Source organism: Scomber japonicus, chromosome 6, assembly GCF_027409825.1.
Source record: "Scomber japonicus isolate fScoJap1 chromosome 6, fScoJap1.pri, whole genome shotgun sequence".
Taxonomy (NCBI): domain Eukaryota; kingdom Metazoa; phylum Chordata; class Actinopteri; order Scombriformes; family Scombridae; genus Scomber; species Scomber japonicus.
In genome coordinates, this window is record NC_070583.1 from 18,557,904 (window position 1) to 18,570,599 (window position 12,696).

The 12,696-nt window shown below is 39.9% G+C and overlaps 1 protein-coding gene across 1 annotated transcript in view; it reads right to left on the reverse strand.

Moving 5' to 3' along the window:
* Positions 1 to 12,696, reverse strand: part of ryr1b (ryanodine receptor 1b (skeletal)) — a 76,644-nt gene that overhangs the window by 24,910 nt on the left and 39,038 nt on the right. Inside the window, exons 45-73 of the mRNA XM_053320436.1 lie at positions 12,561 to 12,655; positions 12,326 to 12,461; positions 12,060 to 12,243; positions 11,561 to 11,672; positions 11,318 to 11,438; positions 11,049 to 11,218; positions 10,687 to 10,907; positions 10,294 to 10,384; positions 9,247 to 9,387; positions 8,966 to 9,129; positions 8,002 to 8,080; positions 7,804 to 7,893; positions 7,435 to 7,575; positions 6,994 to 7,071; positions 6,812 to 6,887; positions 6,605 to 6,728; positions 6,189 to 6,304; positions 5,990 to 6,057; positions 5,474 to 5,595; positions 5,139 to 5,188; positions 4,189 to 4,249; positions 3,957 to 4,083; positions 3,759 to 3,867; positions 3,586 to 3,667; positions 3,236 to 3,366; positions 2,803 to 3,123; positions 2,326 to 2,566; positions 1,315 to 1,402; positions 1,099 to 1,191 (exon numbers count right to left, since the gene is read on the reverse strand). Coding sequence (XP_053176411.1) covers positions 1,099 to 1,191; positions 1,315 to 1,402; positions 2,326 to 2,566; positions 2,803 to 3,123; positions 3,236 to 3,366; positions 3,586 to 3,667; positions 3,759 to 3,867; positions 3,957 to 4,083; positions 4,189 to 4,249; positions 5,139 to 5,188; positions 5,474 to 5,595; positions 5,990 to 6,057; positions 6,189 to 6,304; positions 6,605 to 6,728; positions 6,812 to 6,887; positions 6,994 to 7,071; positions 7,435 to 7,575; positions 7,804 to 7,893; positions 8,002 to 8,080; positions 8,966 to 9,129; positions 9,247 to 9,387; positions 10,294 to 10,384; positions 10,687 to 10,907; positions 11,049 to 11,218; positions 11,318 to 11,438; positions 11,561 to 11,672; positions 12,060 to 12,243; positions 12,326 to 12,461; positions 12,561 to 12,655 — 3,632 coding nt within the window. The remainder of the gene's footprint in view (positions 1 to 1,098; positions 1,192 to 1,314; positions 1,403 to 2,325; positions 2,567 to 2,802; positions 3,124 to 3,235; positions 3,367 to 3,585; positions 3,668 to 3,758; positions 3,868 to 3,956; positions 4,084 to 4,188; positions 4,250 to 5,138; positions 5,189 to 5,473; positions 5,596 to 5,989; positions 6,058 to 6,188; positions 6,305 to 6,604; positions 6,729 to 6,811; positions 6,888 to 6,993; positions 7,072 to 7,434; positions 7,576 to 7,803; positions 7,894 to 8,001; positions 8,081 to 8,965; positions 9,130 to 9,246; positions 9,388 to 10,293; positions 10,385 to 10,686; positions 10,908 to 11,048; positions 11,219 to 11,317; positions 11,439 to 11,560; positions 11,673 to 12,059; positions 12,244 to 12,325; positions 12,462 to 12,560; positions 12,656 to 12,696) is intronic.

Sequence of the window (12,696 nt, forward strand, 5' to 3'; positions counted from 1 at the left end):
GTATCAGGTTTGTTAATATGTACATTTTGTATTTTTGTTAGTTTTATGTCATTTGAATTTTTTTTTAACCAAAAGTAAGACTGAATGCTCTTGAAAATGTCAAATGGCGTAACCACGAAAGAATGATAAATATTACTTATTTTATCCACCTATAGAAAAAAGTTATAATGTAAGATCATGCCAATGTAGTTGATATGGTGTTTACTGAGAATTTAACGTTTAAGTTTATGTTTGGAGTATTTCAACATTGAAATTTTAATGCATTTTGTCAATATTGAGCAGGACATATCCTAGTTTTTATGGTTACGTCACTTACACATTTTTGCCATAATCCTCTAATATATTATCTAAAATGAATTAAAAGCAGAAATGTTATGCTGTATCCACAAAAAAACAATGTGTCAAAGTTATTCATAAGTTTCACATTCAACCACTTTAAATTTGACTAAACCACATGGACACAAAAAACATCATTGACCCGTAAGCATGTGTGTGTGAATATCAGAGTCTGTGTGTAAGGAGTGTGGTGGTCCATGGTAGAGCTTGATGAAATGCGTCCCCCAAAACTCAGGGTGCCATGCGATCAGCACAGCGCTCGTGCACAAACACAGTCTAACCTCTCCATCTCCGGCCTAGTGGCCCAGCGTCCAACCCACCGACACAGGATATAAGGAGAAAACACAGTTAGCGACACTCCTGCTTCTGGCTGAATACCACAAACTGACTCTTAAAACAACCTGGAAATTAATGTTTTTAGTCATGAAATGGCTTATATTATTCTTACATTTCTACTGCTTATCTATACAAAATAATTTATTATAAACTGATCATTATCTACAGAATAATCATTTACCTTACCTTCACATCCACAATAACTTGAAGGAAAGAAAGGAAATAACAGCTGACAATAGGCTTAGAGACTTTCTTTTAGACTGTTGCCTGCTTAAAATGGGAGTTGTTAATGCATTATTAATTATTGGGGTTTAGTTCCTTTGATATGTTACAGCTCAAGATATGAAGTAAGTGATTTGACATCTCAATAAATGACAGGTTATGTTTTGTTTTTTTAAAGCTACTTGTCTGCTTTTCCGCTCTCACCTTGCTCATCTTGCTCTTACTGTCAGCAGTGAGGAAGGACATGTTGTTGATTTCATTCATCACCACAAAGTTCTGCTCCTCTCGTTTAAAATTCTGCCAAAAATAACAGAAAAACAGGATTGCATGACGAAATAGAAATAAAAAAACAAAAAAATCAAGAAAAAATCAAGAAAAAATCATAAAGCAGCACAGAGATGAGGAGGACATGTGACTCACGTGGGATTTGGACCAGAAAATAAACACTTCTCCCACCATCCTGAAGAGCTCCTCTGCATCTGGGTCTGGACAGGTCAACCATCTTGCTCTGTAGACAAACACAGCAATGACAAAAACAGATTAACTCCACTGCTTGAATAATAGTATGTGAGTCCTAGCCATGAGCAGACACTTTCTCTGCAAACAACATAGTCGAGTGGCATAATAATATCCTTAGATGCTGAGAAAGCTTTTGACAGATGGCAGAGGGATTAAGTCTTTCAGCTAATTAATACTTTTGCACCACCAGCTGCAGTTTTATAAACTTCCATCTTCCACTTTCATAAATGCATACGTCTATGTTGTATTGGGCTGTTCCCATTATCACATATTTTATTTGCTCTTTCTACTAAACATTTGTCAGAGATAATCAGATTGCATACAAACATACATGGTTTGTTGGTCTTTCAAATCCACAATGACCACTCTCGGCTTTGGTAGATTTCTATTTTTCTGGCTGTAAAGTTCATTTAAAGGAATGTAAAGCTTTGCCACCTAAAAAAGGTAAATACTGAGCAGGTTTTCTTGCAGGTAACGTCAGTTCCACGCTTGACAGTGAGACATCTTTTACAATAAAAGAGGTGTTGGTGTATAAATGACATTAAATACAGTAATACTGTTTCATTGAAGTGTTCTTAAAGAAGAATTATGCTCAGCGAGAGAGAGTCAAAATGTAAATAGTAATACAAACAATATACAGTTGGATTTTTTAAAAGATATTTATTGTGGGCCTTTTTGCCTTCATTTATATAGTAACTGGCAGAGAGGCCGACAGGAAACAGGGAGAGAGGGGGAAGAAAGACCTGCAGCATAGGTCCCGGGCCAGATTCAAACCAGGGATGCTGCGATTACATAGCATGCGCTCTAACCACTCGACCACCAGGGCTCATCAACAATATATAGTTTTAATGCAACAGCAATAATGTGTCCTCCACATTGTAAATAACAGCATCTTTAAGTTCTGCTACCTACCTATTATTGTCCACATAGCGGATGAGCAACGGGTAGAGAGCGTACAGGTCCCGACACAGCACAGCAAACTCATCTCGGATGGTCCCGTTTTCACTGTCCACCTCCATCTTGCCCTCCATGCGCAGATGATCCTCCTCAGCCACCACCTTCCCTGAGCGCTTCTTTAGCTTCTCCATGGTGGGGATGAAGTGGGATTTAAGCATCTCTGGTTTAGCCCTGCTGACAATGGGCTGGGCAAACACTGGACAAGCGGTACAAAGGAATCAGCGGTCATCAACAGTAACAGTTTTCTCCAAATATGAGATGTACAAAATGTGTAAATGATAATCTATAATAAATGTACTCCTTCCATGACAAGCAGATAAATCTTGCAAAAATCCAAAAGCAATTGTTAAACTATGAAAACTTTGGTTGCCAGAGGATGTCTAGCATCACCTGGAAGCCTTTTGTCTTATTAAATAGCCTCGGCTTACTGACCTGCCAATCTTTTCATCCAGGAGGCTTCATCTATACCCAGGTTATTAACCACAATCTTCATGATGCTACCCAGCAGCTTGTTGAGTTGCTCGGAGGTGACGGCGGTGCACAGCTGGCCCTCCTGCTCTGGGAAGTTCTCTTGGCCTCTCTCCCACCAGCGAGGGAGGTAGTTACACAGCATGGGCAGAGTAATCTCAATCACATGGGGCATTTCTGTGTAGCGGGCACCAGACTCAGCCAGATCATGGATCTCCTTCATCAGGATCTCCAGCTCTGGGATGTCAGGGCACAGCTCCTCCACTTGGTTGGGAAGACCCAGAACTGAGGGGGGGGGGAAGAGTAGGTCAAATAAGATGAATGTAAAATAAAATGTAAGGGTGATGTGCTGGGATGGGGAGAAAATAAAGACTAAATGCTTTTTTTAAAAACCCACTGGATCTCTCTCTGGGGGTCTTGGTGGTATAAACAGAAAATGTGTTGAACTCATTCAGTGTTGGCTCCAGGAAGGCCACTGGCATCGCAGCTGCTAAGTGGGCCAAACACTCGCCGAGAGCTGGTCGCTGTCTGCACAGGCGAAAAATAAATACCAAAATAGTCAGAATATCAGATTGTATACATGGGTCATTTTTTTGTTTATTTTTTTTATATTAAAAATTGTTTTAAAAGCAGCATCATGTTTGTTAAAATGTACATTTTGTATTTTGTTGGTTTTGTCATTTGAAATGACATTTGAGAGTCAGAGTTAGAGTTTAAACTTATAGACAGACAGAGATCTCTACTCACTTCTCTACATGTGGAGTCTTCACAGTGCCCAGAGAGTAGATGCTGCACATCGTACGATAGCAGGATATTTGCAAGTCATCCACTGAGGAGGGAAGAGAGACAAAATATTAATTCCTCTGTGTCACTAAATCAAGAGCCATAAAAGGCTTAATATTAACCATTAATTCACTCACACATGACGTCATCTCCAAACTGGTGCTGAGCAATGTGGTCAAACAGTGACGTGAGGACCGGTAGCAGGGCTGTGGTGGTGTAGTTGATGTTTTGTGCCACACCCTTTACCTACAGGAACACACAGCATACAAATATCAGTTTGCAAGACAAAATGAGCAAGAGTGTATAAAAACAACGCAACATGGTTTGTGACTGACCTGGTTTCTACTGGACACTTTACCCAGTTTCAGATTCTCAACCATCTTCTCAATGTCATCAGCAGCACTCTCAAAGAACTGACGCAGACCTGCCTTCACAATCTCAGGCCCTGATTTCATGACAGTCCTTGAAAAGAAGGAAGCAAAAATACATATAATCTCAGTTATTATATCTATTTTCTTACTGCCTCTCAGAGTGCTGAGGGTGAACAGATGAGTGAGTGTGAGTTACCTGGCATCCAGTGATCTTGACAAAATGTGTAGACAGTTTACCACTGCACCTGCATCCGTTCCTAAAAAACAGCACATCAAAGATGAGTTGTCAGAGCTGTCTTACCCTACAAATCCACTGTCTACAAGAGCTTGTTAGTAGAATGTGTTAGAAAACATCAACCAGAATTACATCAAAACCTTTCATTTTTTCCCCCATCTTAGATACAAGGTATTCATAACTAAGAACACTTAAATAGTAAATCGTGGAACAGTCCTTTAAAATGTCACATAATTGACACCCTGTGCTATATTCTCTGTTAATAAATTATCTTCTTAACTACAGTACCTCCATTTTGTGGTTTTGACTTGGGCACTTTTCAAGTGGCAGATCAGTTGAAGTGTTGAATTAGACCACGTGCTACTTGTGAGCCAAGCTAAAGGTCATAGGCTCTGTGTGAAGTGCTTGCCAGTGTCTAATCACCACTGGTAACATAAGAGTGACTGACTATTAAAGACACATGTTGGTGAAGGGGGAGGACAATGAGGATAAAGCATATATCGCCTCATATAAGCCAGGATGAAAACACATCACAGAGCTGCATTATACTGAGGTTTGTTGAAACCGGCAATCACGACAGACAATCATGCTCAAAAATCACTCTCAGTTTTGTGAGTGCCAATCTGAGTCTAGGCCTTAAAAGCAGGAAAAGACAACTCTGAAAACACCAGGCTGCAGAAAACATCAAAGCCAAGCAGAAGATGAACTAAAGAGAGAGAGAGAAGCATTAGACGAGGAGATCCGGTAAAAAGAAGAAGGAGGGAATGAGAGCATGGGAGGTTGGTTAGTATGTAAACAGGAAAGTATGACTGAGGAAGAAGTGAAAAAAGATCTGGAGAAATAAATAAAAGAAATTAGACAGGAAGACACATATGGTGACAGGGCATAATGCCACCATGCAGATTCCTTACCAAAAAGAGAGACTCTGTGCCTCACCAAAGCAGCCAATTTACAGAAGATACTGAGGTAGAAGGAGAAAATAGGAAAGGGACGGAGAAGAAGAAGGGAGGACGATGAGGGGAAACAGGGCAGGAAAGATGTTTGAAGTGACACAGAAAGCAAAAAGGGAGGTCAAGAAAATAAAGGATATTGCAAAACAGGAGAGAAATAGAGAGACACGAAAGAGGGAGATGACATACACTATCATACAAAAGTACTGTACTAGAGGAAAGGCAAATGGTAAAGAATTCAAGTCAAGTAAATCAGAGTACAAACCAGTCTTTTTGTAAGCTTTTACTGAACCTACCTTGCAATCATTTCCTTCTCCTTATTGGATGAATGCCCTCCACTACCCAAGACTTTAGCAGGAGTGGAGAGGAAGTAGAGGCAGTGATTCTTGAAGTACTGATTGATCAGTGGCAAGAGGATCTGTAAAAAAAAACCCAAACGATTAAACAAATATTAAATACATAAAATAGGAACTTACTGAATCACACACAATCATGCTCATGCTGCCTTCTAGGGACAGGTGTTGCCAATTAGCACCCACTATGAACTCTGTGATACTTGCATTGGGAAGTTGTTTCAGTCTGTCTATGTATATTGCATATGGTTAAATAAACCATAATAATAATATTAACAACAATAGAGTGGCATAAAGGGAAGACAGATTATATTTCGACTTGTTGATCTGTCTCCAAACCACCAATTTTGGAAGTAAGTTTCAGGAAGTTCCTATCCCCTATCTCCTCAAAGTGTGAGTTTCTGTTAGTACTTGGCAGACAAACAACAGGATAACTCACTGAAGCATGGTATAACTCACCTTGGCAAAGAATTTGATCTCTTGTTCATGTGGTGATTTCTCTACTCGACCACTACTAACCACAGCCTCTGTTAAAAAAAAAACAAAATTTTAAAAATGTGAGCCTTTAATCAAAAGGTAAACGATAGACAAAAAAGACCACACTATAAAATGCTATGCCTGAGCGAAGCCTCTATCTTAGTCTCTCAAACCACAGTACCAAGATGAGCGATGAACTCCTGGGCGATGTCCATCCATTTGAGAAGCTTCTGGAGGAAGCCGTAGGCAAAACGCTTCTCAATGGAGGAAATGTCCTGCTCCATGTCCTTCATACCCCTGCAAATGAAGAAAAGAGTGATTGAAAAGGAAAGAAATAGATACATTCAATCTTTATTAGATTTTAAGAAGGCTAGCACAAAAGGCAAATGACTGTGTGGCATTAATATAAAATGACACACAGTCATTTAATAGTAATGAAGAGAAGATACTTTGTATGTGCTTAAATACAAGCAAACACAAGCACACACACCCAAAAGTGTCTGTTTATACCGGTGGAGGTGATGCCATAAAAACAACTGTTGGCATCAATGAAAACACTAATCCTAAACTGAAATGGTAAAGTAATATCTTGCCTACCTTGTCACAGCATATCCATTCAGCTGGAGGAACTTGAGCAGGTCCTGGGCCTTCTCCCTGTCCCTGGCCTTCTCCTTAGCCGTCAGGGTGTCATAAGGCACAAGCAGAGGATGGCTGCCACCGCCTAAAAGGAGCACAAGACATGTTTGGATTCAAAAGGCTGCAAACCAGCAAAGTGTATTTGTGTGTAATAGAAGTCTGTTTTACCTTTGGCCTGTAACTCCAGCTTCTTCTTCCTGCCCCAGGTGTTGTGATAGTTTTCAGCCAGCTGCTCAGCCATAGACTGCATGGAGACACGTTACCAAATTAATCTGCAAAGCTCCTGACAAATGTGTAACCAAAATATGAGATCTATCAGTGCTATGACAGATGGATAGAAAGACACATACCTGCAGCTCTCTGGACAGGGCCATTGCTGTGATGTCTATTGGCTGAGGGTTGTAGCCTTGACTGGGATCATAAGTGGCCTGAAGACAGAAAAACAACATTATATAGAGCAGTGGCTCTCCATTTGATGTTATGGGATCTCTGGAGGATTTCAGAGGTTCCCAAAAATGGGAACTGCTTTAAGTTCACCATTGTTTTATATCTATTTACTGCTCAAGTGTAAAATGTTTATGAATGCTGAGATTAATAGGTCAACATGTACTTTGAACAGGTAGGTCTCACCCTCTTTTTTATTCCAAGTATATAGCTTTGACAGAGGGATCAATATAAAGGAGGACATAAATAAAAAAAGAGATCCACATCCATCCTTTCCCAATTAGCCACATAGCAAGCATCAAAAAATTCTCCACAATACTGATCTTTTTTTATCAATCCTCTTGCACCTGAGCAGTTTGGGAGATTTTTCGTGTGGCAGTTTTCTTCTCGACTTCTATTTCGCCATCCCGGGCTTTGTCCAAGGTCCACTCCCATGCCAACATGGCTTTGATGGATTCCTTAATGGGCCAGCGATAGATCTCCTTATCCTGAGAAACAGAGGCGATGAGAAAAATGAGGGAGTAGCCTGTAAACAACACATTTCTTTAGAGTCTGTGAAGATCTCAAAATTAGGAATGAAAAGTTCATGGCTCAGGAATACACGTTTAGTAGAGCTGACTTCCTTTTATGAAGCCAAATTTGTGTTAATAAATAGGCCCCACTGTTTAGTGCCTATGTGCATTTTGTCACGAAGGCAGAAAGTGATGAATCATTACCTTTTCAGAGAACGTTTTGTATGGTCGGAGCATCGGGTGCGTCTTAGCATTCTCATCTAACGCCTCCCCGTAGGTCCAGTTGTTCTGAATCTGAAAATTGATTTAACCGTTGAGAGAGTCATTAAACTTTAAATGTATTTCAAATAAACAAACAGAGACTTGATTTATAACAGGGGATTTTAACTTTTCACAACTGACCTTTTCAAAGGCCCATTTGTCATGAGTGTGCTCTGCATACTTGTTGATGAAGTAGTCCAGCCTCTCAGGGATAATTGTGCTGTGAAAAGAAATCACTCACATTTAATTCTGCGCAGGTTGTGAACTTAACACAACTTTGGAAATGCCTTTATTAATTAGTAAAAAGCTTGAATTTATGTACTGAAACTGTACTTTAGTTCTCTCTCTTCTGTATAGCTCCTGCTTTTTTAAAATTGGAAATTAGATACTTCTGTATATTCATGACAGCACTTAAAATAATTATCTTACGGTCTTTAAAAAACAAGATTAAATATCTTTTTAAGTATTCATTATTGACAAGTTGGTCATTAAATGCAATACCTTAATAAGCATAGCTAATGCATTAACAAAGAAGTAACACTACAATTTGAAATCAAGAGTTCAAATTACATTTTAGAATTAATGTTTTGCTGGAAAATCTACTTAGCACAGTAACTAAGAATTTTTACTTCGTTACTGAAGTATGAAGTACATACTTTGTTACATCCCATCTGTGCTGATTTTTTGGCAAATATTGAAGTTTGAAAACGAGGCGCAGCTGCGACTGGAAAATAATCTGATGATGTACTGGAGCCTCCGAAGACACATTGCACGTCACTTCAGGAAGAAATATAAATGAAATATAAAATATATATAATTTTATCCACAAGTGATTGCCCCAATAACCATTATTCATTACAACTAGGTCGTTTTTTACCTATTTGTTTCAGGTTGCTTTCTCACTACCGGAACCGCACTCAGTCATACACATGACTGAGTGGTCACTAAAGCAGGAGGGTTGTGCAAGATTGTGATCATTTCAAAACATATGCACAAAATACATAAACACAAAACAAACAATAACACAAGAAACACAACGCAATGCAACATGTACTTATGTAAGCTAACTATTATTGAACTGTTATTTTTTCCTCTCCGTGCTCACTTGGTGGTCTCCACTGGTTTGGGATCAAAGTTGCCTTCAGCATCCACAGAGGCCTTCTTCTCAGTGTGAGAGGAGTAGGTGGCGTCCACATAGTCAGGAGGGATGGCTCCTGCTATAGCACAGAGGCAGGGCATGGTGATCTTAAAGAGCTCTGCATCATATTTCTAGAGATTGGATGACATCAGAAAAGCCAAGTTAATAATAACATAAGCTTAAAACCACCTATGTAACTGTACAGTATAAGCATTGTAGCTAAACACTAAGAGGTTCATCTCCCTAACCTTGTGGGCACAAGATTCAAAGATTCCCCAAAAGAGTTTACGAGAAAGATGCAGCTCTTCCTCTGAGGTCACCCCGAAGTTAGCCCATCCGTTAGGCAAGCAGTAATATTTCCAGCAGCGCTCATAGTGATTGGTCAGCAGCTGAAACAATCAAATCATGAAGGGAAATACAAAGGAGGTCATTAACAGGCATAACAATTGTGTAATCTTTGTGTTGGTAATGCATACTCTTCATAATTATCATAATGGTACCTGCATGTATGCTACATGTCTTTTTACATTACACTTTTTATTTTTTATTTTCTTGATCATTTGGGCTGTGGTCATGCTTATGGCATCAAATTCTCCAAGGACATTCGTTTTAATATATACAGTATATATTTTATTTTAATCATTCACTTATAACAGGTCAATAATACAGTGTGTAGAGGACATTGTTCCTCTGAGCTCCTTAGGGACTGGGCTGTCAGACAAGCAGGACTGGAGACTTCTCCCATAGGTAAAACACAGTTAAATGGTGTTATCTGGTGAAAATTTTAAAAAAAACTACAATTTTGAAGCACTGTCTCCCAAATGACGGCCCAGAACACAGGAATGCATTAAGAGTCATTATTTTGGCTCGAGGGTCAGAAAATGTAGTTATAATGGGGACATTTTGTCCCTAAGTATCTCAGAGGGAGTTTTTTTTTTTTAATCTGACACTGCACAAAAAATAATAATGCATCAGAATCAATGTTGTTGCTAATCACTGACATGTCCCAGACTGTGATAATCCCCCCCAAAATAATTCACTTTGCATTTAGTATATAGAAAATATTTACATTTTTGGTGAGTTTTTTTTATTTTAAAAAACTGACGTTAAATGTAAACAAATTTAAAGGGTTAAAATCCTGAAAATGAATTAATATATGACATTTATTATCAGGACTGATGTTGGTTAAAAAAAATTATTAATTGAAAGTAGAAAATAATATCAATTTATAATATTTTGTATGTATGGCAGTCCTAATTTTCTATATATATAAAACAAAATAAAACCAAACAGACCTTGAGAGGCATCTTTGCATATTCGTTGAGGATGGGCACATCAAATACCAGCCTTCTAAGCAGATGCTGTAGCATAGAGGGTCGAAGATACCTGTGAACATCATCAAAATGTTTCATGAGGTATGTAACTCTTTTAAATAGGCAAGGATATTGTTTCTTTCATGTCTTTCAGTGCCTATTTTATTGTGCAAAGTTAATAAATTGACTGTTTGTGTTCTCATGTTAACTATTTTGCTCTTCTAGTTAGACTATCCTAAAAGAGATATCATATCTAAAGAGACTTCCTGGTTAAATAAACTTAAAGTAAAAATCTGTTCATTAGTATAACCTTGCAAGTGTCTGATTACCATTCACATGTTGTTTCTAAAGAGAGAAATTTGAATTAGTACTGACTTGCAGAGTGACATGAGGCACTCCTCAATGACGTCCCGCTGAGCCTTGGTGAGGGCTCGGCCGCGGGACAGGCGATAGATGGTGTGGAGCATGGAGTCGATCATGATGGCCCGATGGTCCGTCCCAGCAAACAAGGGGGCACACTTGGTGAGCAGAGGCAGAACAGCTGAACAAAGGTAGCGGTTTAGTGCCAAGGCCATTTCAGTGGTACTGAATGCCACCTAAAGCCAGAGAAGAGAGAAAAAGAAAGAGACAGAGACAGAGATCACATGAACATACAGATTTCTGGAGATGACAGAAGGTACAGTTCTCTTCCTATATTACAACATATTTGTGTACTTGTTGAGTCTTTTCCTACTCACAGTGTCCAGAGAAGCTGAAGCTCTCATGTCCGGCAGGAAGCCGACCTCCAGGACATGCAGCAGAAAGTCTTGGTTGTCAATACCGTAGACTCTGTCAAGGAACAGCACCATGGAGGCCTTGTGGTCTGGCACAAAACTTGCAGACATCTTGGGCTCAATAATCTGACCATCTGTGGTTTAGACAGAAGGAGTCATATATGCAGGAGGATGCCAAAATATGATCCGATATTGTACATTTACACAGTACATTATTCAACTTTGTATCTAACCTTTGCCGTAGGCAGGAATCTGCACAGACAAGCTGATGACTCCCACCAGATCCTCTATGGGCACCAGAGACCTCAGGATAGCCCTGATTCGCAGAGCTTCACCCTTGCCTGCTTGGATCAGCTATAGATATAAACATTTTGGAATTACTGTATGTGACTAACCACCACTCACTCAGCACAAACTGCTCCACTGTGCCCGGAGGCCTAAGAGAAATCAATGTTGTGTAAAGCTTTTCTACTCACATGCATCTCAGGAGCGCAGCGGCCCAGCAGATCGATGAGGGCTGAGTAGAAGGACATGATGGCATTTCCCAGATGCACGCGGTTCTCCTCCTGCTGTTCCTCACCACCGAACCTGCAAGAAAATGAGCAGTGAAAGTTATGTGGCTTTTTGTGAGAAATGATGAGAAATGTATCTATTCATTGATTAACTGATTGATTTATTTATTCAGGGATCTTTAAGATGCAAAAATATGAGGGATAAGTTAAAATACTCAAAATAAAATCTAGAAAAGGTTCAAATACACTGATGAAATCTTCCCAAAATCTCGATCATGCACAGCTGCAATCTTTTACAAACTGATGACGTTTTAAAATGTTGTTGTTCTTCTTTACTAAGATTTTGGGATTATTAATGTGGTGTGAGACATCTTTTTCTATAACTGTTGGGATGTGCATACACTACAATGCAGCATAGTTTAAAAACAATAAGTTGTGTTCATGTCTATATTCCTTCACTTACATGAAGCGCCTGTCTTTTTTGACAGTGGGTCCGTCCCTTGCCGGATCCTCTGAGATCTTGATGGCCTCCTCCATGGCAGCCAGCAGACCGTTCCCACCCTCTCCTCTCAGGGCCGGGCCGAAACACTCGGGCCGACGGATGAGCAGACGCACCACGACATTGGCGTTCTCCTCCACGCTCTCTCCTGTGTGGAGCAGGTGTGCAAATGTTAGTGACAGTTACTCACAACTCAAATCCACTGATTGTGATATGAAGGGGAGGCTGACCATTAACAAAGACTGCAAAGCGGAGGAAATCCAGGTATCTCTCCCCTCCACAGGGGTTCCAGCCAATGTCAGGGTAGCCCTTAGACATGAGCATTGGACACATCTGCAGCCCGCAGCCAGCCAAGTACGTCACCACCTACATTATTATGCATATGGGAGAGACACCACAACAGCTTATAAGTTAACAAGTCCACTTCTCCAGTTTTTCTTATCTTTCTTATTGATTTCCACAAACCATTTCCAGGTCCTGCTCCTGCAGAGCCAAGGCCAGCTCGTTGTTGTCAATGCAGGAAGCAGCAGCCACATCCAGAGGGGTGGACCCACGCATGCCTGCAAATGAGAAAATGGCACATACAGTGAGTATCTATTTG